This window comes from Chrysochloris asiatica, unplaced genomic scaffold (assembly GCF_000296735.1).
Source record: "Chrysochloris asiatica unplaced genomic scaffold, ChrAsi1.0 scaffold00015, whole genome shotgun sequence".
Taxonomy (NCBI): Eukaryota; Metazoa; Chordata; class Mammalia; order Afrosoricida; family Chrysochloridae; genus Chrysochloris; species Chrysochloris asiatica.
Window position 1 is genome coordinate 32,312,582 of NW_006408533.1, and position 26,377 is coordinate 32,338,958.

The following is a 26,377-nucleotide window of genomic DNA, read 5'->3' on the forward strand; positions in this document are numbered from 1 at the left end:
GCAAGTGGTCAGGTCCCCTCAGGGCAAACCCCCTTCCAAGACTAAGACTCAATGGGAATACACACTCTGACTGGTGACCACATTCGTCACCGATAAGGGGAAGTGAGAGAAAAACAGCAATGAAGCTGCGAGCTAAGACCTACAATGTTAAAGAGACTCTTGCGAATCCGGGTGGAGACCTGGTTGGCCAGCAGTGTGGTACGACCTGGGGACTCTTGGGCTCAGAGTCAGTGACATAGCCACAGAAGACTAGAGTGGAGAGTGAAGCATCAAAAGAAGATAGGAGGTAAACATCCAGCTGATAAGAAGAGAGGGCATATGCACAAGAACACCAACACTTGCAGATAATACCCACTTGACCTGGCTTTAATGACTGGATGGTCAGAGCGTAACTAGAAGAAGAGAGGGAAAAAAGAGTAATGTGATACAATTTGATGAACTTGACCTATACCTATGGATGCAGTAGCTAAAAAGAGCGAAGAAACCTTTACAGCAAGGATCATTCCCACCCCCTCCATACACAGAGTAGACAGGGATTGGCATCTTGGACATTGGCTACCCAAAATGGGGGAGGGGGGGTGTTACAAAGACAATAAATGACTGGTTTACAAGCTTTTAAGAGGGAGCCCAGATCCAGAAGGTGTGGAGGAAGGCAGAACCTGCACTGAGGTAGAATCTGCACTGAAGGTAGAATCCAATCTGATGAGAGGAGATGCGGATAGGTCTTTTGTGATACAACAGTAAATAATTGTTATCAGGACTAACTGTGAGGGTTGGAAATGTAAAGGTAGATGTTTTGTAGCAAAAGGAGGGAAGTGATTGACTTTACAGTCTAGGAGCGGAGGTCCCTGGGATCATCAAGGGAGAAGAGCGGAGAGTGGGACCCTACCCAGAAAAGCAGTGACTCCAGAGATGGAGGCAGAGACTATGACATGGAGAGATGGAGCAGCTGGGGACTTTAGACCCAGAGAGGGAGAGGGGCTGTGTGCTGATGACTGGGGGTCAGGCTTGCAGGGTTTACCCTTTGGTTGGTTGATGATGCATAGAGGGGATTGTTACCATAGCAATGAAATGATATGGATGAATGTAAAGGTAATGTTCTTCCATGTAAACGATCACATAATGTACAATACAACATTAAAAAAAAAAAATTCAAAAGACAGGTTACAAAATAAAAGAAAATGAAGGGGCTTCCACAAAAGTTTTAGGGTAAAGTCCACTATCTTGCAATTTCATTTTTCCATGAACTTTTTGAAGCCTCCTCGTGTTCGCAAATTATACATGTGATAAAGTATTTATACCTAGAATATTACAAAACTTACTACTTAATAAAAAGACAACCCAATTTTTTAAATGGGAAAAGGATATGAACACACATTTCTCCAAAGAAGACATAAAATTGGTCACGAAGCAAATGAAGGTGTCCTGGTATGGCAGTGCAGGATAAGCACTGGACTGCTAACTGAAGTTCAAACCCACTAGTCACTCCTTGAAAACCCTATACATGGTCACTGTGAGTCAGAACCTACCCAACAGCACTTAGTAACAACAAGCAAATGAACAGATGCTCACTATCACCAGTCATGAGAGAAATGCGCATCAAAACCACAAGGATAACATTTCACCCCCACTTGGATGGATAAAATAAAGTTTTTAACTAGCCAATAACAAGTGTTGGCAAGGACTGCAGAAAGCAGAATCTTTATACACTGCTGGTGGGAGAGTAAAACGGTACAGGCAGGAGCCTTGGAAATTAGTTTAATAGTTATTTAAAAGTTAAGCAGTTACTGTATGACTCATGTATCTGAGAGAACTGAAAACAATATCCACACAAACCGTACTACACTTATATGTGAGTAAAAAGTGGCCTAGAGGCAATGTCTGACCTCTAACTTCACAATGGAGGAGAGAGAAGAATCATCATCAGATCAACACAAGGCTGATTCCTCTAAGACTAAGGTCAGACATGTCTTCACCCTCCTATCTTCTCTACCAAATCTGACACCAACCATCCCACCCACAGCACTCTCTACTTCTCAGTTGGGCTGGATAATTCATTGCAATGGCCACAAAGAACAGACAGCACTAACAATTATGGGATTTATTACGGATGTTAATAGGTTACAACTCAGAAATAGTTCAGAATAGTTCCTTTGGTAATACAGTCTCTTCCCAGCCATCCCTGCAGGCAGCCCTCTCTCTGGTCCTGTCTCCAGGCTCAGGCAATGTTCCAATAAACACCCAAAGGGCACATCACTCCACTACAAATTGTAGCCCGAAAATGCTCAGCTCTAGTTCGACAGGAGGGCCACCCCTCTGTCTCATGCTCTGGCTCTTGATTCTGCTGCTGCTGCTCCTTTGTCACTTCTCTGGTGTCCCAGCTTTCTATTCCTGGATCTAAGAGAGTCAATATGCAGGGATCACAGGATCCAAAGGATGTGCTACACTCCTGGCTCTTCTTGCTTGATGGTAGTTAAGATGCTCTGATTCTGCTTCTGAGATGGCTCATTTTATATACATGTTAGAGTTCCAAGGTAAACAATCAAAAGTAACCCTGTTAACAATCACTGACAACTGAATCATGTAATTTGATCAGCATCCTATACCAGCTTACTTAGATCCGTCAGGAAAAAAAACAACATTTGGTGGGAGTTATAAAGACTGGGTAGAAGAGCCATACAAATTAATTCACTGCACTGCAACACAAATGTTCACAGTAGCCAAAAAAAATGGAAAACCCTCAAATGTTCACCCATGTTGAATAGAGAGAAACCATGTGGTATACCCAAATGGAGGAATCCTATTGTGGCGCTGTAGAATAAGCACTGGACCTCAAGGTCAATTTGACCCAACTGGACATTTACCAATATATCCACAAAGAAGGAACCCTGGGAGCACAGTGTAAATGCTTGGCTATTGGTCAGTAGGTCAGTGGTTAAAACACACCAGCTGCTCCGTGAGAGAAAGCTGTGGCAGTCAGCTGCATAACGATGACAGCCTTGGAAACCCTATGGACTGTTCTACTCTGTCCTTTAGTGTTGCTAAGAGTTGGAATTGACTCAGCAGCAATTGTTTTTTTGGCATGGTTGTAAAACTGTAACTAAACACCACTGAATTGTACACTTTAAAAAGTTCAATTTTGAGATATTTATCATTGAGTTCCAACTCAAAGAGACCCTATTCACAACAGAACAAAACACTGCCCGGTCCAGTGACATCCTCACAATTGTTACATTTGAGCCCACTGTTGCTGCCACTGTGTCAAATCTATCTTTTTCTCCAATCCTCCATTTTTCCAAGCAAGACATCTCTCTTCAGGGACTGGTTCCTTCTGATAACACCTCCTGTGTTCCAATGATTAATGTATGTTTGCAGTTGTTTCTTCTCATTTTGAGTTGTGCCGTATCAGGCCCAAAAGCTTTGCTCCATTCCCATCATTATGGTCAAATCTACTTTGAGGAGGCAGCTCTTCCCCAAGGTACTCTTTTGAGTACCTTCCAACCTGAGGGGCTCATCTCCAAGCATTGTATCTAATGACGTTCTGCTGCTATACACAAGGTTTTCAGTGGCTTAACTTTCAGAGCGGTATGTTGGAAGCTCTACTGAAACCTGTCCATGGGTGACCGTGCTGGTATTTAACATACCAGTAGCATAACTTCCAACATCACAGCAACACACAAATCACACTATAACAAACTGACAGACAAGTGGTGGGGTTTTTATTACACCTCAATAAAATACAAAGACTAGCTAAAATTCAACCCAGAAAACCAAAGGCAAGAATGTTAAGAAATAAATCTGAAGAATGCTATTTAGAAAATGTCAGTCCCTTCAGAAAAGATACTCATTTTCACAGGAAGAGTGCATACTGAAGTAAACAAAACCACCTACTATGCCTAAGAGTAGCTTGGCTTGATGTTACAGATTGAATTATTGTTGTTATTAAGTGCCATTAAGTTCCAGCTCAGAGCGACCCTATCTATATATGAGACTCTGTGTTATTGGGTTCCAACTGATAGAAACCCAACATGGTTTTTTTGAGACCTTTTAATTCTCTTTTAAAGCAAATACTTAAGTTTCTAATTTTTTTTAAGCTTTTATTGTGAATTGCATGATCGTTTACATGGGAGAACATTGGTTTTGCACTTAATCTACGATATTTTGTTTTATTACAATGATTACAATCCCCTCCATGCATCACCGGTTTACAGTACTTGCCTTTAATCCCTCTCTATTTTTTTTTTTCTTCCTTTGTGACACACACAAAAATACGCAGGAATACATAATCATTTAAACAACCAAAAGGCACATTCTGAAAGCTAGCCTCCTGCCCTCCAGCACTCAGCCTTTTTCTTTCCATGAGTTTAGAGTTCTCAGCTGCTCAATTTCTCCATGCCATCACCTCTGCCTCCATCTCTGGTGTGGCTGCTTCTCTGGTTAGGGCCCCACATTCCTCTCATGTTCATCTCTTTTGATGGTCTTAGGGTCCTCTGTTCCTGGAATGTAAGATTAACTATTCCCCCCTTTTTGTTACACAACTTCCACCTTTACAGTTGTGACAATTACAATTCGTTGTGATAACAATTACTCACTATTGCATCAAATGAATCCTATCCCCATCTCCATTCACCAGACCCATCCAGACAAGAGGAAAACTATTCAGCGGGGACTCTACCTTCCCCTGCACATTCTGAAACTAAACTTCCTCTTGAAAACTTGTAAGCCAGCCACTTTGTGCCTTTATAGTGCCCCTCCCTGCCACCACACCCCCTTTTAGGTAGCCAATGTCTAAGTTACCCATCCCTATCAACCCTGTGTACAGAGGGGATACGTTTGATCCTTGATGTGAAGGCTCCTTCCCTCTCAGTTGGTATTTTGAGCTACTATATCCATAAGTATTGGTTGAGTTCACCAAATTGTAGCCTTTATCAAATTTCTGTATCTTCCTCATCAAGCCATCGAAACCAGATCAAATGGGTACTATCTGCAAGTTTGGGTGTTCTTGTGCATCTCTCCCCATTTCATATTTGCTGGACACTTCACTCTCAGCTCTAGCCCTCCATGGTTAGGTCAGTGTCCATGGGCTCAGGAGTTTCCAAGTCTCCCCAAATTTTGGACCAACCAGCCCTTCCCCTTCTCTCATCTCACGATCAACAAGAGTCTATGGAATTCAAAGAATTTTTATAGCCATTATATCAGGTGAAGGCCTCCTGGATATTTCAGATGTGTCCACTAATAATAGTTTTGAATCACATGGTGGATTCTGTTACAACTATTACATCTACTAATCTATTTCCCTGCCCAATACTGGAGGGGAGCAAAGAGAATCTCTTAATTTCAATTCCCTCACTGCCTTCCGAATCTCCCTCTACATTGTAATAGCACCTGAAGTTAGATGGCAACTCCAGCTAACCAAATCTCAGTAAAAAACCTTGTTACAGAATTACTTTGTTGTTGTTGAGAATCACTGAGTCGGTTCTGACTTATAGCGACCTTGTATAGGTTTTCCAAGAAGCAGCTGGTAGGTTTGAGCTTATGCTACAGCACCACACCAGGAATTTATTGGTAAGAAAGATTCAAGTCTGTGCTTTTCCAACTATTATACATCAGCCTTATCCAGCTTGGTAGATCCTATTATTTTAAAAAAAAGTTATCATCAGTGGCTCTTTCAGTAGCCTAAATACACACCCAGACTCTTGCTGCACATTCTTTCTCATTCTCTGCAATATACACTCAGAAACACCTCTCAATGCAGGAAAGGAAGGGAAAAAGGGATATGGAGGGGAGATTCTTTTTAAAACATTAGAATGATCCTATAATAGATTCCCTCTCCTCTCATTAATGAAGAGAATTAGGGAGAGTGGATTAAACTGCAGCAGCAACCTTAAAAAAAAAAAAAAAGGCTGCCATCAGTTGAGGAGCGATGCAGTGGTTTAAGGGCTCAGCAGCCAAACAAAAGGTCAGTGGTTCATACGAACTATTCACTTCAGCAAAAAAACATGGCAGTCTGCTTCCATAAACATTTATAGCTTCAGAAACCCTGTGGGACAGTTCTACCCTGTCCTAGCAGGTCACTGAATCAGAATTGACAAAGGCAGTGGATTTAGTTTTGGTCTGGCCACCAATAGCCATTACCGGTTCTATGACCTTGGTTAGGTTATTTAATCTCACAAGACTTGATTTTTCTCGTGAAATTGTTCTAAGAATTGAATGCAAACAAATATATGAAATGTTAGACCAGAGGTTGGCACATGATGTAGCACCATCCTCCCAACTGTTCTTATGTTTGAGCCCACTGTTACAGCCACAGCATCATTCTAGCTCATTGAGGGGCTTTTCTCTTTATCAAGCATGATGTCCTTCAAGGAGTATTCTGGCTGCACTTCTTCCAAGACAGATTTGTTTGTTCTTTAGCAGTCCATGGTATATGTAGTATTCTTGGCCATCACCACAATTCAAAGGCATCAGCTTCCACATGCAAGAAGTGATTGAAAATACTATGGCTTGAGTCAGGAGTACCTTAGTTCTCAAAGAGACATCAATGCTCTTTAATAGTTTAAAGCAATCTTTTGCAGCAGATTTGCCCAATACAGTATATTGTTGCTTCATAGCTGCTTCCATGGGAGTTAGTTGTAGATTCAAGTAAAACGAAATTCTTAACAACTTCAATCTTTTTTCTGTTTATCATGATGTTGCTTAATGGTCCAGTTCTGAGAATTTTTGTTTCTTTATGTTAAGGTGTAATCCAAACCAAACCCTCTGCTCTGTCCAACCACCTTCTCTTGGTTCCGCATGAGCACAAGTGTTGTGGAATTCTCATTCTTTGCAAAATTATAATAATTTGTTATGATCCACATGGTCAAATGTCCTTGCATGGTCAACAAAACATAAGTAAACAACTTTCTGGAATTCCCCACTTTCTGCCAAGTGCTTCCATCTGTCATTAGCTATGAAAGCACTCATTTCACGTTCACTTCTGAATCCAGCTTAATTCCTAGTAACTCCTTGTCCATGTACTGCTTCAACCATCTTTTAAAAAATACCATCTCCAGCAAAATTTCACTTGTGTGTTAAATTAATGATTGTTGTTATTGCTGTTAAATGCCATCCAGTCAGTTCTGACTCACAGTGACCTTGGTTTTCTGAGCTATAAATCTTTACAGGAGCAGAAAGCTTCATCTTTTTTCCAGCAAAACAGCTGATGGGCTCAAACTGCAGACCTTGTGATTTGTGGCTAGCAGTCCAGTGCTTATCCATTAATATCCACAGCGCTCCCAACATTAATGATATTGTTTGATAATTTCCACATTCTGTTGTATCAACTTTCTTTAGAATGGGCACACATACGTCTAGATCTCTTCTAGGTAGTTAGCCTGATAAGCTGTCTCCCAAATCTCTTGGTATAGATAAATGAAATTTTTCAGCATTGCAATCCTTTGCTGAAACATTCCATTGGTATTCCATCAATTCCTGGAGCCCTGCTTTTCGCCAATGCTTTCAGTGCAGTTAGAACTTCTTCCATCAATACCATTGGTTCTTGATCATATGCTACCGTCTAAAAGGGTTGAATATCAACCAATTTTTTTTAGTACAGTAACTCCTTACATCTTCTTTTGATGCTTCCTACATTATTCAACATTTTGCCCTTCATTAGAGTAACTTGAGGCTTGAATTTTTCTCTTTAATTCTTTCAGCTTAAGAAATGCTGAGCTTTTGGTTTTCTTACTCTAGGTCTGCACATTTCACTATAATACTTTTTCACTCTGTCTTTTTGAAATACCCTTTGAAATTTTCTGTTCAGCTCTTTTACTTCATAATTTCTTTTAGGTGCTTTAGTTACTCTGCATTCAAGAGCAAGTTTCAGAGTCTCTTCTGACATCCATTTTTTTTTCCTGTCTTTTTAATGACTGTTTGTTTTCCTCATGTATATGTTCTCTTGATGTCATCCCACAATTCCCCTGGTTTTCAGTCAATCGTGTCTAATACATCACATCTGTTCTTGAGGTGACCTTTAGCTTCAGCTGAAATATATTCAACGTCAAATTTTGGCTCTCATAGACTTGTTTTATTTTTTTCAGCTTTAGCTTGAACTTGCATATGAGCAAATAATGGTCTGTTTCAGAGCTAGAGCCTGGCCACCTTGCTTTGGCTGATGATATTGAGTTTCTCCATTGTCTCATTCCACATATGTAGTCAATTTGGTTCCTGTGTATTACTTCTTGTAAGGTCCATTCATGTTGTTTGAAAAAGGTATTTACAATGAATAAATTGTTGGTTTTGCAAAATTCTATTATGAGCTCTCCGGTGTCTGTCACAAAGGCCATATTTTCTAACTATGGGATCTTTCTTTTGTTTTCCATTTTCCCATTCCAATCACCAGTGATTATCAGTACATCTTAATTGCATGTCTGATCAATTTCAGACTGCAGAGTCTTTCAATTTTTTCATCTTAGCATTAGTGCTTAGTGTGCAAATTTGAATAATAGTCATATTAACTGGTCTTCTTTGTACAAACATGGGTATTATCCTACCACTGGAAGTGTCTTCAACTTGTCATTCCCAGCACCGTAGACCATATGACTATCAGATTCAAAACAGCCAAATCCAGTCCATTTCAGCTCACTAATGCCCAGGAAATTGATCTTCAAGTATTCCATTTCATAGACTTGTTTTACTTTTTTTCAGCTTCTGCCTGAACTTGCACATTTTTGACAATGTCGGATTTTTCTTGATTCATATTTAGTACTTTCCAAGTTCCATTATTAATGAACGATTTTGAGTCGTGCCACATCAGCAAATGAAGGTCCCAAAAACATTACTGCATCCAATGATCATTTTAGTCCATAGGTTTCAGGATGATGGCCACATGCTCCACCAGGACCCGAAAGAAACGGTCAAAAGCAGAACTGCTTAGAGTGTGAAAAGCACAGGCATATAAGGTTAAAAATCTTAGCTCTTACCAATCACGGGCTCTCTGATTTTGGTACAGGTGTTTAACTTTCCAATGCCTTAACTTTTTCATGGAATTGTAAGAATTAAAAATGCATGTATATGTGAAGTGTTTATAGACCAGAGCCTGGATCATAATAAGCACAATATTATAGTAGGCATTTTCCATTTTCATCATAATACCAACACCACCACTGCCTGAGGCATCACTCCACAAAGAGAATGACTGTATTTGCAACGGCAGGGAAGAAGGACCACAGTTCATTTTTGAATGTAGGGGAAATGGTTCTGCACTGAGCAGCTAAAGGCAAAGAAGAGGGCAGATAACTTTTCAAGGGTCTGACCAGCCCATATTCTCCCCTCTGAAAACTCTCCCAAGTTCTTCTCTGTTGGTCACCTGAAATGAACTGTGAGGGTGGAGCCATCTTCTATCAAGCACAGGGAAAAGGAAAAACAGCTGATTTACAGAAAGAGACGAATGAGGTTGATCCACAAAACAAAATGGAAAGGCGAGAGGAAGAAAAGGTTCTTTGGTTTCCAAACACCTTCCATTCTTGGTTCCTTTCCAACCTAAGCACATTCCCTACTCTTTTGCCTGTTACTGGTAAATAAATCCAAAGCTGAAGTTTGTTAAGCTTCGACAACAACATTTATAAAAGTCTAACACAAGTTCTAGAAGAGTTACCACCAACAAAAATACTGAGAAGAGCAAAAGTTGCAAAAATACATTACTACAGAAAAACTAAGATGATATTGCAGGTGAGAATAATTTTAACATCAAAATTCAATCTTCTAAATCCACTGTCAACCTAACGCTGTACACAAATTTATAGAGGCGAGGCCAGGCCTGATCTTTTCCCAAAGTTTCACAGATGTTAAAAGCTCAACAGCTGAAGTTTTCAGCCACTAAAGCCCTAACTTGGTCTTAACTGTGAGACCATCCTTTATTTATTATTAGGGTATAAAATGCATGAACAAGCCTTTCTCATTCATTCCTTTATTATTCTTTTTGTAAACTAAAAAGATCTTCTCTAAATCAGAACCAGGTTGTTTCCCAGGGGTCCAAGAGGTAATGAACGATTTTACACTACCAGACTCCTTTCCGAAAAAGAATATACAAAACTCACTCTTTAACGAATTCCAAAAAAGTAACGCTACCACAGTTTGTTAGGAAAACTAGCTGCAGTTAACTTAATTTTAAAGTGACATTCATGTCTATTTTGAAATACTTTTTATTTTTTTATTTTAATAGTAGGATTCCGTTCTTAAACATCCCGTTTATGTAGCCAGTAATTCAGCGTCCATAAAACAAAAAGTTGGCTCATTTATCACACTTAGGTTTTATTTCGGTGAAGGACTCTGACGGTTATCAGTCTCGGGGGTCGGGAAGGCTTCTGTTCTACACTCATACCCCATCATAAACCTCTACAATACAGAGATCAACAAGAAAGTTATGACCTTGTTCTAAGGCTCAGAATTAATATTTTTCTTCAATAGCAAAACAAGTTCACTGACCAATCAACCTTATGACAATATAGACTTTCTAGATTTTCTTACCATGGTACTAAGAAAATAACCCGGTTTCAGGCCAATTACTGAAAGCAAGCTTCGTTCCCAAAAGATTACGATTATAACTCGTCTGTGGAGAACCACTGGGTGGACGAAGGGTCTTTTCGGGTGAAAGACCTGAATGTACACCTACCACGAGCCCGAGAGGTGAGAGAGAAATTCCCAAGCGCAACTTCACACAACAAGAAATAGTCTTTCTCCAAGTAAGTAGCAGGTAGACTTGTGAATCGCAAGAGATGTACCCTCCTCCTTAAGGTAGAAAATTAAATGCAGTTTTCTCTCTCAGACCTTAAACCCGGGGCAGTCGGGCCCCACGTGCCCCTCGCAGGGCGGCCCCGGACGCCGCGCCAGGTGTGCGGCTCCGCCCGCAGGACTCCAGGCGGGCTCGCCCTCGGCCCCGGGCCCACCACCCTCGCGCCGCCGAAGCGACCTCCGCCGACTCGCTCCCATCCCCCGCCCACTCGGACGCGCGCCGGGGCTCAAGGCTCAGCCAACCGGTCCCGGGGAAACAAGAAGGTGGCGGCTGGCGACGCTGCGGCTTCCCCGCCTCCCCTCCCCCGCGGCCTCAGCGCTCCACTCCCGGACCCCGCTTACCCTTAACTCTTCGAAATCCGCCATTTTACACCAACCGCGGGCGCCGCCGCTAATGCCGCCACAGTACCCCCTCCTGCTGCCGCCAGCAACGCCACCGCCACCAGGGCCGCCACCGCCGCCTCCAGCACCATCCTGCACTGGGCGCCGCTACAGACGCCGCGGCCGCCGACGCCGCCGCTGCCGCTGGGTCCGTCACGTGACCTGCGCGGGAGCTCCGCCCCTAGCGGGCCGCGGCCCCGCCCCCGGCCTCCAAGACCCATCCTGGCCGCTGCCTGCCGCCTGCGCTTTCTGTCCTCTCTCCGGCGCGTGCAGCTCCACTAGTTTCAGCGCCCGCCTTCTCCCGCGCCCGCACGCCTTCCTGCGTCCTGCTTTGTCGACTTCTTTATCCCTGGTTGTCCCTTCCCTCCCCAGCGCGAGGCCAGACCCGACTCCCTGAAGCGCAGCAGCGAATGCAGCCTTACCCGCGGGCCTGGAAGAAAATCTGATCCGGGGAAGCGCCAGAGAGGAAGAGAGGAACGGGACTTATGACCGGAACATTTCGGGAAAATTAGATGGTTGTGGACGGAGGAAGCAGCCGCAACTCAAAGTGTTTCTCAAAGTAGTTGTGGGGCAACATTCTGAATCTGGGTGATGGGTAAACTGTTGTTCTAACGGTGCAGAATTGCTAAGACTTGTTTAGATCGCTAATAACCTCAAGTTAATCTGGCCGAGCCTCTGAAGGGCGACTGAATGTCAGGAACTGCAGAGTTGAGACAGTTGGAGGGGAGGGGGCAGAAGTGAAATAAGAACACTGGAGTCCTGGTGTGGCGCTGCGGGTTAATGCGCCGGACTGCAAAATCGGTTTGAACTTCAAGGTCGGCGGTTCAAGCTTACCAGCCGCTCCTCGGAAACCTCGTACAGGGTCGCTATGGGTCGGAACAGACTCGACTGCACTTAACAACAACAGAGAGCCATTATAGAAACTGAGGGGTCAGGGAAATTAGAAAGCTAGAAATCTGTGCCAAGGCAGAGGAGCTTGGTGGCACCCCTAACATGCAAATAAAAGGGTGAACGATGAAGAGGATGCTGAGAAAAATTGGTCAGAAAATTCTCGGAACCAAGTCCGGGGTTCAAATGTTTTTGAAGATGTGGGTGGAAACCCATTCAAGAAAGGACTTTAAACCTTAATACCGCGATAAAGTATAGAATAAAGTGAGCCACACGATTTTGGGGGCTCCCAGTGCATATAAATTGTGTGTACCATATAAACTGTGGTCTGCTGTGGCGCTGCGGATTAATAATGCAAGGTTGGTTGAACCAAAAGGTCGGTAGTTCAAACTCATCAGCAGCTACTCTGGCGCTTAGTAAGAACAATTAAGTCTACAATAGCATTCTGAAAAAGTCTGGAATATTGCAAGAATTGCCCAAATGTGACACAAAGTGACCACATGCTGTTACTAAACTGGTGCCAGTAGACTTGCTAATTACCACAAACCTTCAATTTAAAAAAGAATGAAGAATCTGCACAATAAAATTGAAGCTCAATGAAGCAAAGTATTTCCGTATAATTTACAAAACCTTGTGTTATCTGGCTACTTCTGGTTAAATGCAGTGGGAATAGGTTCCAACTCATAGTGCGGAGCGCCTGGTAGATGAACTGCTGACCTTGTGGTTAACAGTCCCTTGTTTATCCTACAGCACTTCACCAGGACTTCCTCCTACTCACCGCCTATTCCCACTCCCTCTCACTCCACAAACAGTGCGGGTCTTTGAGCTCTTTCACAAGATTGTTATCCTCCTACATTAACATCTGAATGCATATACCTTCACCAAGAATAATTTCCCACTTTCATGCTCTTCTCTTTGGTTGTGCTGTGGAGTCAGTTCCGACTCATCGCGACCCTGGAAGCAGAAAGCCTCATCTTTCTCCCGCGGAACAGCTGGTAGTTTTGAACTGCTGACCTTGAGGTTTGCAGCCCAATTCGTAACCACTACACTACCAGAGCTCCTTCTCTTATATAACTCTATAAATCATTTGGATCTTCCCTAATCCTCATCCTCCATTTTAATTTAGTCCCTCTTTTATGCCCTCTCGTAGAACCCTGCGATTTTTTCATCATAGTATTTCTCCATGGTAAGTATGAGGTACAGCCAATTCTTGGAATTTGTGGTGAGTGTTCTCCAAAGCCTATGGGAAGGCTGAACAAATTGCTCCAGGAGAAACACAGGGTGTGAGCCTCTGGTCACATTTTCTTCAACCAGTCAATACATAATCATGTGTTAGGTATGTTTTGCTTTAAAGACATCTTTGTATATCTTGTTGATTCATTAATTAATTAAACTCATGGCCAACAGGTTCTCTATAAGGCACATCATGACCTTCTTACCCGTGATTGTTAAGTGCTGTTGAGTCGGTTCCAACCCAGTATAAGGTTTCCGAGGAGCAACTGGTGAGCTTGAACTGCCGACCTTGTGATTCAAAGCAACTTTTCAGTCCAGCGCATTAGTCCACAGCACCACACCAGGACTCCTTCATACACGTAGGACCACTAAACAGCACTTCAGAACTTGTAAAGGCCATTTTAAAACAATATCACTAACCCAAAGCGCAAAAATGGAAAAATGTAGCATTAAGTAGAAAGCTGAAAAGGACAAATGTTTATGGTATGAGAATTGAAGCAAAGGGCAGAATGCCACCTTGTTCAGTCTCATCTGGGAATTCGCACATATGCATGTCTCAAATTTTTGACTGCTCTGAACGTGTCTACAAATAACCAAGAAAAGGCCATGTTGATTTTGGGGATACAAATAAATTTTAGAAAATAAGATAATGAGAATAAACAGATGTCAGTGATTATTATGTACAAAGTAAAAAATACTGCTTAAAAATTTATCTCAAAAGTGTTTTTGAACTCCATACAATGTTGTTGATGCTGGTAGGTGCCATCAAGTTGCCTCCTAACAACTCAGTGCACAACAGAACAAAACACTGCCTGGTCCTGCACCATCCTCAAAAATATTAGAGCCCATAGTTACAGCTCTGGTAGCACAGTGGTTACAAATCGGGCTGCGAACCTTAAGGTCCGCAGTTCAAAACCAGACGCTCCGCAGGAGAAAGAGAAGGCATTCTGCTCCTGTAAAGATTTACAGCCTCGGAAACCCTGTACAGGGTCGCTATGGGTCGAAACTGACTCAACGGCACTTAACAACAACATAGTTTCAGCCACTGTGTCAATCATCTTGATTGGAGTCTTCCTCTTTTTCCCAGGCCCTCTACTTTATCAAATACAATGTCCTTCTTCAGGGATTGGTTCCTCCTGATAACAAGCCCAAAATACGTGACATGAAGCCTCGCTATCCTTGCTTCTAAAGGGCATTCTGCCTGTACTTCTTCAAAGACAGATTTATTTGTGTATCTGGCACTCTGTGACACTTTGAATATACTTGGCCAAAGCTATAATTCAAGTACACTTATTCTTGTCCAATCTTCCTTATTCAGTATCCAGCTTTCACTTGCATATTAAGAGACCAAAAATACCATGGTTTGAGTCACTCGCACCTTAGTTCTCAGAGTGACATCTTTGCCCTTTAGCACTTTAAAGAGGTCTTGTGCAGCAGATTTGCTCAATGCAATACCTTGTTTGATTTCTTAACTGCTGTTTCTATGTGTGTTGATAGTGGAAACAAGTAAAGTGAAAACCCACAAAGAAGATGAACTTAGCATAGAAAGTTACGTGGAACAAAGAATCCAGCAGCACCACACACACACACACACACACACACAAAAGCCACATAAAAATAGACAACAATCAATTCAGACCTATTGGTAATTACACTGAACATAATTGGATTAAATGTTCCAATCAAAAGACATAAAGAGAAGACTGGGTAAGAAAACAAGATCCTTCAATATGCTGTCTACAAGAGACATCAAAAAGATGAAGACAGCCTAAATATCAACAACAGAAGAATGGCTAAACAAACTTTGGTACATTCAACAATACTGAAAAATGTTAAAGAATAACAACATATCTGTGAAACACCTCTCAACATGTTTGAGTCTGGAGGACAATATGCAGAGTGAAATTGTTGTTGTTGTTACGTGCCGTCGAGTCGGTTCCGACCCATAGCGACCCTGTACAGGGTTTCCGAGGGTGTAAATCCTTCCGGGAGTAGAAAGCCTCATCTTTCTCCCGTGGAGCAGCTGGTAGTTTCGAACCGCTGACCTTTAGGTTCACAGCCCGATTCGTAGAGTGAAATTAGTCAATCACAAAAGAAAAAAAAAAAAGGTTTTCTTGATAAAAGAAACAATCTATGATGGTGATAGGGGTCCAGGGAGGGAAAATTATTCATGGGCTAGAGGGTAGATACATATTAACATGGGTGACAGGGCAGGCAATATACAATAAGAGTGGTCTAGCAAAGGAAAGATGAAGGTAGTAGGTGACAGTTGTTGTGTGCTGTGGAGTCGATTCTGACTCATAGCGACCCTGTACAATGTTTCCGAGGATGTAAATCTTTACGGGAACAGAAAGCCTCATCTTTCTCTTGCGGACCAGCTGGTAGTTTCGAACTGCTGACCTTGCGGTTTGCAGCCGGATTCATAACTACTATGCTACCATTGCTCCTTAGTGGGTGACAGAGGGAGGAATAAATAGTTAAGGGGAATAGAGGTAAATGTTGTTAACTGTTAGTCCATGGAGAGTATGCAACCATGTAATGAAGCAAAGGATGTGATGTGTTGAATGCAAAACTAATGATCTGCTCTGTAAAGCTTCCCTCAATTCACAATAAATAGTTAAAAAATAAAAAAGCTCATAGTTAAAAAATAAAAAAGCTCATGAATGACTGTCTAAGGCACAACTATTGGTCTCTCCATGTGCAGAAGAAAGAGTGATGAGAATTGAAGAGATTTGGAATCAACTAGTCCAATGGAGTAATAGAACATCATCAGTCTGCATGACTCTGAGACTAGATGGTGCCTGGCTACCTCTACCAACTGCTCTGAAAGGGATCACAATAGAAGGTCCTAGAAAGAGTGACAGAAACTGTTTAATGAAACCCCCCCTTTTTTTTTTTTTTTTTTAAGGGCTTACTGTTCAGAAAGAGACTGTAGGAACCTGAGATTATGGCCTTCAACCACTCTTCAGGTCTGGAAAGGAACTCTCCCTTGTGGCCCAATGTTTAGCTAAGCAATGGTGATTTGGTGGTTTTGTACCATAGAGTCGGTTCCTACTCATAGAGACCCTGCATAGGGTTTTCAAGACTGAAAATCTTTGCGGGAGCAGAAAGTTTTATCTTTCTCCCATGGAGTTCAAACTGCTGACCCTGAGGTTAGTAGCCTGACTCATAACCATTAAGCTATAGATGTGTGGGGGTGGGGTGGGGTAGGAAGGGGGAGCACTAATAAGGTATGCTCACCATAGACTGGTCAATCATTCAAAATCCAAAGGCCAAATTTACCTAAGAACAAAACTGAGAAGGGTATGTAAATAAGAACCCCAGAGAGGAAGAGGGTTAACTTGTTGCAGGGAGGGGATTGCAGTCATTGAGATGAAATAAAGTGTATGATTTGTTTAATGAAAAATTAATGTTCTTGTCTGTAAACCTTCACTCAATTCACAATAAAAGGTGTTTTTTAAAAAAAAAAAAAAGAGTTCCAGTGAGAAATTGTAAACATTCTTGAAACAAATGAAAAAACAAAAAACTCTCAGAAGAGCTAAACGAGTAATTTTATGGATTAAATTGTGTTTCCCAATTGTGTACTCCAAAGCTATCCTGTACAGAAATAGGAGTTTTTTTGTTATGTCAGTTTGTCCTACTATGGAGACTTGTGTGTTGCTGTGATGCTGGAAGCTATGCCACCTGTATTTTAGATACCAGTAGGGTCATCCATAAGGAGCTCTGGTAGCGTAGTGGTTACGAATCGAGCTGTGAACCTTAAGGTCAGCGGTTCGAAACTACCAGCCGCTCCGCGGGAGAAAGATGAGGCTTTCTACTCCCGTAAAGATTTACACCCTTGGAAACCCTGTATAGGGTGGCTATGGGTCGGAACCGACTCGACGGGACTTAACAACTACAACAACAGGTTCATCCATAGTACACAGGTATCAGCAGAACTTCCAGATTGTGACTGGGCAAGAATTGTCAATTATTCAAGGGTCAACATTTGCCTGGAGACAGAGTTGAGAAGAAATAGGAAGGTTGGTGGAATGGAAATGGGAAGCACAGGGAGGAAATGGGATAACTGTCTCTGCATGTAAGAGATTACAATCATTGAGATGAAACAAAATGATTTGTTGAATGTAAAACCAATTATCTTATTTGTAAACCTTCACTCAATTCGCAATAAAACGTTACAATAAGAATAATAAAAACAGACTAGGAAGAAGGAGATGTGGACCACTTCTGAAAGGTTAGCCACTGAAAACCTTATGAATGAAACAGAACATTGTCTGATATATTGCTTAATGAGGGGCTCTTTAGGTTGGAACACACTCAAAATATAACTGGAGAAGAACTGCCTCCTTCCTTCCTCACAGTAGAGTTAACCTTAATAATGTGAATGGAGCAAACTTTCAGGACTTTCATTTGCTGATGGGGCACAACTCAAAAGGAAAAGAAACAGCTGCAAACATCCATTAATATTTGGGATGTGGAATGTACAAAGTATAAATCTAGGAAAATTGGAATTCATAAAAAATGAAATGGAACACATAAAGATCAATATCCTAGGTGTTGTTATTGTTATTGTTGTTATTGTTAGGGGCCTTTAAGTCAGTTCTGACTCAGCAATCCTATGCCCAATATAATGAAACGTTGCCTTGTCCTGCTTCATCCTCACAATTCTTGTTATGTTTGAGCCCATTGTTGCTTCCAGTGTGTCAAGTCATCCCATGAGGTGTCTTACTCTTTTTCTCTGACCTTCTATGTTATCAATCATGATGGCCTTCTCCAAGGACAGGTCATTCCTGACTACATGCCCAAAGTACAAGAAACTAAGTCTCACCATCCTTGCTTCCAAGGAGCACTGACTGTACTTCTTCCAAAACAGTTTTGCTTTTTCTTCTGACAGATCACATTGTTGCTAAGTGCCATCAAGTCAGTTCTGACTCATAGTGACCCTATATAGGGTTCCCAAGAAGCAGCTGGTGGGTTTGAACTGCTGACCTTTCAGTTCCCAGTGCAGTACTGATCCAAAAGACTGTAAAGTGTTTAAGAGCAAAGATGTCACTCTAAAGACTAAAATATGTTTAAGAGCAAAGATTTCAGCTTGACCCATGCCATGGTATTTTCAATTTCCTCATATGCATGTGAAAGTTGGACAATGAATAAGGAAGAACCAAGAACAACTGATGCATTTGAATTGCAGTGTTGGCTAGGAATATTACAAGTATCTGGCAGTCTATGATACTTTCAATATTCCTTGCCAACATCACAATTCAAATGCTTGATTTGTTCTTGAGCCTTCCTTATTCATTGTATAACTTTCACATGCATATGTGGCAATTGAAAACACATTGGCATGGGTCAAGCACACCTTAGCCCTCAAACACATATTTGCTCTTGAATTCTTGAAAGAGATCTTGTGCAGCAGATTTACCTAATGCAATGCATTGTTTGACTTCCGGACCATGATTATTGATGGCTGATCCACGTAAAATCTTTCACAAAGTCTTTCACAACTTCAATCTTTTTTGCATTTATCTTCGTGTTATTTATTGGTCCAGTGATGAGGATTTTGTTTTGTTTTGTTTTGTTTTACATTGAGGCGCAAGTCATTCTAAAGGCTAGGATATTTGATCTTTATTAGATCTGGTAGCGTAGTGGTTATGAATCGGGCTGCTAAGCGCAAGGTCAGCAGTTCGAAACTACCAGCTGCTCCGTGGGAGAAAGAGGAGGCTTTCTGCTCTCATGAAGATTTACAGCCTCAGAAACCCTGTACAGGGTCGCTAAGGGTCGAAACCGACTCGACGGCACTTAACAACAACAGTAAGTATTTTAAGTCATCTTTGCTTTCAGCAAGCAAGGTTGAATCATCTGCATATTGCAGGTTGTTAATGAGTCTCCTCCAATCTTGATATTATGGTTTTCTTCGTACAATCCAGCTTCTCGAATTATTTGCTAAGCATCCAGATTGAATAAGTATGGTGACAGAATACAATCCTGGCACACACATTTCCTAATTTTAAACCATTCAGTGTTACTTTGTTCTAATTGGATAACTGCCTCTTGGTCTATGTATAGGTTCCTCAAGAGGACAATTCAGTGCTCTGGAATACGCATTCTTTGCAGTGTTGTCCCTAGCTTGTCATGATCCACACAAAATCAAAAGTCTTTGTGTCATAGTCAATAAAGCAAAGATCAACATCTTTCTGGTATTCTCTGCTTTCAGCCAAGATCCATCTGACATCAGCAATGATATCCCTCATTCCACATCCTCACCTGAATCTGACTTGAACTGCTGGTAGTTCACTGTCAATGTACTGTTGTAGTTGTTTTTGAATTATTTTTAGCAAAATTTTACTTGCATGTGATTTTAATGATGTCCGATGATTTCCACATTCTGTTGGGTCACCTCTCTTTGGAATGGGCACAAATATGGATATTTTCCTATCAGTTGTCCAGGTAGCTGTCCTCCAAATTTCTTGTCATATATGAATAGTGCCGCCAGTGCTTCAACAGTTTCTTGAAAAATTTCTATTTGTATTCTATGAATTCCAAGAAACGTGCTCTTTGTCAAGGACTTCAATGCACTTTGGACTTCTTTCAACATCATTGGCTCTTGATCATATGCTATCTCTTGAAATGACTGATCATCAACCAATTCTTTTAGTCGAGTAACTCTTGTATTACTTCCATCTCCTTTTGATGCTTTCTGTATCATTCAATATTTTGCTCATAAAACCCTTGAAAATTGAAACTCAAAGCTTGAATTTTTTCTTCAGTTCCCTCAGCTTGAGAAATATTTAGTATGTTCTTTCCTTTTGGTTTTCGAATTCCAGCTTTTTGCACATTTCATTACAATGTTTAACTTTCTCTTCATAAGCTGCCTTTTGAAAAATTTTTTATTCAGCTCTTTACTTCTTCATTTCTTCCATTTATTTTAGCATCTCTAAACATCCATTGAGAATCAGAACATAGAATGTACAATGTATGAATCTAGGAAAATTGGATGTTGTCAAAAATGAAATGGAACACATAAACATCGATATCTTAGGCATAGTGAGCTGAAATGGACTGGTATTGGCCATTTTGAATCTGACAACCACATGGTTTACTACGCCAGGAATGACAAATTGAAGAGGAATGGTGTTGCATTCACTGTCAAAAAAGAGCATATCAGGATCAGTCATGAGGTACAAAGCTGTCTGTGATAGGATAATACCCATGTGCCTACAGGGAAGCCCAGTTAATACCATTATTATTCAAATTTACACACCAACCACTAAAACCAGTGAGGATGAAATTGAAGAATTCTACCAATTTCTTCAATCTGAAATTGATCAAACATGCAATCAAGATGTATTGATCATTACTGGAGATTGGAGAATCCAAAGGTTGGGAGCAAAGAGGAAGGATCAGTAGTTGGAAAATATGGCCTTGGTAATAGAAATTATGCTGGAGATCGCATGATAGAATTCTGCAAAACCAATGATTTGTTCATTTCAAATACCTTCTTTAGATAGCATAAGGGATGACTATACACATGGACCTCGCCACATGGAATACATAGAAATCAAATTGACTACATCTGCGAAAGAAACAATGGGAAAGATCCATATCATCAGTCAAAACAAGGCCAGGGGCAGACTATGGAACACAACATCAATTACTCATATGCAAATTCAAACTGAAGCTGAAGAAAAGAATACAAGTCCACAAGAGCTAAAGTATGACCTTGAATATATCCCACTTGAATTTAGAGATCATCTGAAGAACAGATTTGATGCATTAAACACTAAAGATCGAAGACCAGAAGAGTTGTGGGATGACATCAAGAACATCATATGTGAAGAAAGCAAAAAGTCATTAAGAAGACAAGAAAGAAGGAAAAGGTCAAAATGGATGTCAGAAGAGACACTGAAATGTGCTCTCCAGCGTAGAGATGCTAAAGCAAATGGAAGAAATGAGGAGGTCCAAGAGCTGAACAGAAAATTTCAAAGATCAGCTCAAGAAGATAAAGCCAAATATTACAACAAAATGTGCAAAGATGTGGAATCAGAAAACCAAAAAGAAAGAACACGCTCAGCATTTCTCAAGCTGGGGGAACTGAAGAAAAAATTCAAGCCTCGACTTTTTTTTGTTTTTTTTCCGCTCCTGGACTGCAAGCCTCGACTTTTATTATTGAAAGTTTCTCTGAGCAAATTATTGAATGATGAAGAAAGCATCAAGAGAAGATGGAAGGAATACACAGAGTCACTGTACCAAAAGGAAATGGTTAATGTTCAACCATTTCCGGAGGTAGCATATAATCAAGAGCCAATGATACTGAAGGAGGATATCCAAGATGCATTGAAGGAATTAGCAAAGAACAAGGCACCAGAAATTGATGGAATCAAAATGGAAATCTTTCAAGAAAGTGAGGCGACACAGGAGGCACTCATCTCTGCCAAGAAATTTGGAAGACAACAATCTGGCTGAATACAATACAATACATACAATACAATACAATACAATACAATACAATACAATACAATACAATACAATACAATACAATACATACAATACAATACAATACAATACAATCTGGAAGAGATCTGTATTTGTGCCCATTCCAAAAAGAGGTGACCCAACGGAATGCGGAAATCAGACAATCTTTTTGATATCCTATGTGAGTAAAGTTTTGATAAATGCAATACAGAAATGGCTACAATCATACATTGACATAGAACCTCCAGAGGTTCAAGCCGGATTCAGAAGAGGCCGAGGAACGAGGGATATCATTGCTGATATCTGATGTATCTTTGCTGAAAGCAGAGAATATCAAAAAGATGTTTACCTATGCTTTATTAACTATGCAAAGGCTTTTGATTGTGTGGATCATGACAATCTATGGACAGCATTGCGAAGTATGAGTATTCCGGAGCACTTAATTGTGCTCATGAGCAATCTGTACCTGGACGAAGATGCAGTTGTTCGAGCAGACATGGGAGCACTAAATGGTTTAAAATGAAAAAAGGTGTATTCTGTCACAATACTTATTCAACCTGTATGCTGAGCAAATAATCCGAAAATCTGGACTATATGAAGTAAAATGTGGCATCAGGATTGGAGGAAGACTCATTAACAACCTGCGATATGTAGATGATACAACCTTGTTTGCTGAAAGTGAAGAGGATTTGAAATATTTACTGATGAAGATCAAAGAACACAGCCTTCGGTATGGATTACATCTCAATGTAAAGAAAACAAAAATTCTCACCACCGGACCAATAAACAACATTCCTATCAATGGAAAAAAGATTGAAGTTTTCAAGGACTTCATTCTTCTTGGATCAACTATCAACATTTGTGGAAGCAGTAGTCAAGAGATCAGAGGATGTATTGCATTAGGCAAATCTGCTTCACAGGAACTTTTTTAAGTGTTGAAGAGCAAAGATGTCACCTTGAAGACTAAGGTGCACCTGACCCAGGCCATGGTATTTTCAATAACCTCATATGGATGCGAAAGCTGGACAGTGAATAAGAAAGATCGTAGAAGAATTGATGCCTTTGAATTGTGGTGTTGGAGGAGGATACTAAAAGTGCCATGGACTGCCAAAAGAACCAATAGATCTGTTTTGGACAAAGTACAGCCAGAGTGCTCCTTGGAGGCCAAGATAGCTAAACTTCATCTCTCATACTTTGGACATGTTGTCGGGAGGGAACAGTCACTGGAGAAGGATGTCATGCTGGGTAAGATTGAGGGTCAGAGAAAAAGAGGAAGACCCCCAACGAGATGGATAGTCCAGGTGGCATTATTGATGGTGTTAAGTGTGGCAGCAGTAGTGAGGTTGGCCCAGGATCAGACATTGTTTTGTTCTGCTGTGCATGGGGTTGCTATGAGTCGGTTCCAACTCGATGGCACCTGACAAGGGTCAGAGAAAAAGGGGAAGACCCCCAGAGAGATGGATTGGCAAAATGACAGCATCAATGGGCCCAAGCATGGCAACAATTGTAAGGTTGCCCCAGGACCAGGCAGTGTTTCGTTCTGTTGTGCCTAGGATCGCTGTGAGTCAATACTGACTCGATGGCACCTAACAACAACAACACTGGTGAGAAAGTTTCAGAATTCCTTCTGACATCCATTTTGGTCTTTTTTTTCTTTCCTGTCTTCTTAATGATCTTTTTCTTTCTTCTTGAAGGATCATCTTGATGTCATCCCACAACTCTTCTGGTCTTCAGTTGTAGTGTCTGATTCATCAAATCTATTCTTGAAATTATCTTTAAATTCAGGTGGGATATGGTCAAGGTCATATTCTGGTTCTCGTGGACTTGATTTTTCTTCAGCTTCGGCCAGAATCTGCATATGAGCAATTAATGGTCTGTTCCACACTATGCCTCCAGCTTTGTTTTGACTGATGATATGGACCTTTTCTACCATTTCTTTCCACAGATATAGTCAGTTTGGTTTCTGTGTATTCCATCTGGAGAAGTCTGTAAGCATCATCATCTTTTATGTTATTTTAAAAAGGTATATGCAATGAATAAGTCATTAGTCTTTGCAGAATTCTATCACACAATTTCCAGCATCATTCCTATCACCAAGATCATATTTGCCAACTACTGACCCTTTCTCTTTATTTTCAACCTTCATGTTCCAATCACCAGTAATTATCAATACATCTTGCTTGTGTGCTTGATCAATTTCAGAGTGAAGAAGTTGGTAGAATTCTTCAATTTTACCATCACTGGCTTTAGCGGTTGATCTGTAAATTTTAATAGTTGGTGGTATTATAACTGATCTTTCATATAAGCATATGGATATTATCCTGTCACAGACAGCATTGTACTTCAAGACAGATGTTGAAATGTTCTTTTGATGATGAATGCTGTGCCATTTCTCTATGATTTGTTGTTCCCAGCACAGTAAACCATGTGACTTTCTGATTCAAAATGGCCAATACCAGTCCATATCAGCTCACTAATGACTAGGATATCGATGTTTATGTGTTCTACTTCATTTTTGACAATTTCCAATTTTTCTAGATTTATACTTCTTACATTCCATGTTCCAATTATGTTTGAATAGATGTTTGTAGCTGTTACTTCTCATTTTGAGTTGTGACCCTTTGTATCATCACAGTCAACCCTATTTTGGGAGATGGTCCTTTCAACCTGAAGGGCTCATCTTCGGGCACTATATTTGACCATATTCTGGTGTTATTCATAATGTTTTCATCTTCCAGTACTATATCTGACAATATTCAGCTACTATTCATAAGATTTTCTGTGGCTAAACATTCAGAAGTAGTCTGTCTCTTTCTTCCTAGTTTGTCTTAGACTGGGAGCTTAGCTGAAACCTGTCCACCATGGGTGTACCCTGCTGGTATTTAAAATACCAGTGGTATAGCTTGCAGCATCACAGCAACACACAAGCACTCACAATGTGACAAACTGACAGATGAGATGTATAAAGGTATTACATCCCACCATCAATCCTCTTGCAACTGATTGGCTTATTACACCAGATCACATCATGGGGATAATTATGTAAGTGCTAAATTACATCTTTGGACTCCTGATGTGGCACTGTAGAATCAGTATTGGACTTTGAGGTTGGCAGTTAAAACTATCAACTGCCCCCTGGAAACCCTATACAGGGTTGCTATGAGTTGGAACCGACTCAAAGGCACTTACAACAACAACAACAACATCAAATTACATGATTATATTACTGTCAAACCACTGAGAATCATGGCACAGCCAAGTTGACATATATTTTGCGGGGGAATCAATTGTGGCACTGTGGGTTAATGCGTCAGACTGCAAAGCCATTTGAACTGCAAGGTCGGTGGTTCAAGCTCACCAGCTGCTCCTTGGAAACCCTATACAGGGTCGCTATGGGTCGAAATCGACTCAACAACACTTAATAACAACAATTCAATATATTTTGGGGAGTCCTGGTGTGCTGTTTTGAGTTAATGCGCTGAACTGCAAAGTCGGTTTGAACTGCAAGGTCAGTGGTTCAAGCTTACCAGCTGCTTCTCGGAAACCCTATATAAGGTTGCTATGGGTCGGAACCAATTCAATGGTGCTTAGCAACAACAACAACTCAATCAGTGAGTACTGGAAATGAAAAATAAAAATATAGAGTTAAATTATAGGCAAATAAAATATATTAACCCTTTCCTGTTGAGTTTTTTAAATTATACTAGATCATTGAAACACAAATTATGAATTTGTATGAATAAAAAAGTGAAATCGATTTCTCCAGGCTAATGCTTGAGAAAGGTAAAGGAGAAAGGGAACAAGAACAGAAAGTATAAATCTTTAGAATGCAATGAGTGTCTGACCATAAAGTTTTCACTATTAAAATAATAATAAGAGATCTGAAAGAAATATGGCAAAATGTTAACTCCTAGGAGACCCTATACAGGGTCACTTTGTGTTGGATCCACTTCAACTGCACTTTTATTATTTTGAGTTTTGGTGCATATTTCTCCCACCTTATCCAATATACATACGTACTGTATCCAACATACTTACACATGGACCTTGCTAGATGGAATGCACAGAAATCAAGTTTGCTACATCTGTGGGAAGAGACAATGGAGATGCTCAATATCATCAGTTAAAACAAGGCCAGGGACTGACTGGAACAGACCATTTGCTCACATGCAAGTTCAAGCTGAAACTGAAGAAAAGTTAATGAATTCATGAGAGTCAAAATACGACCTTGAGTATGCTGCTGTTAAATTCAGTCCAGCTGGTTCTGACTCACAGCGACACTGTATAGGGTTTCTGAGGAGCACTTGTCGACCTTGTGGTTTGCAGTCCAGTGCTGATTCTGTAGTGCCACACCAGAAGTTCATACTTTAGAGACCATCTCAAGAACAATTTTGATACATTTGACACAAATGACTAAAGACCAGATGAATTGCAAGATGACCTCCACAACATATATGAAGAAAGCAAAAAGTCACTAAAAAAAACAAGAAAAAATGAAAAGACTATAGTGATGTCTGAAGAGATTCTTAAACTTGCTTGTAGCATAGTGGTTACGAATCGGGCTGCTAACCTTAAGGTCAGCGGTTCGAAACTACCAGCCGCTCCGCGGGAGAAAGATGAGGCTTTCTACTCC

The 26,377-nt window shown here is 40.8% G+C and overlaps 1 protein-coding gene across 1 annotated transcript in view; it reads right to left on the reverse strand.

The window, feature by feature from the left end:
- Positions 1-11,331, reverse strand: part of PIAS2 (protein inhibitor of activated STAT, 2) — a 110,309-nt gene extending 98,978 nt beyond the window's left edge. The window contains exon 1 of the mRNA XM_006835109.1: positions 11,113-11,331. Within this exon, the coding sequence (XP_006835172.1) occupies positions 11,113-11,136 (24 nt within the window). The 5' untranslated portion in view covers positions 11,137-11,331. The remainder of the gene's footprint in view (positions 1-11,112) is intronic.
- Between the last annotated feature and the right edge of the window lie 15,046 nt (positions 11,332-26,377).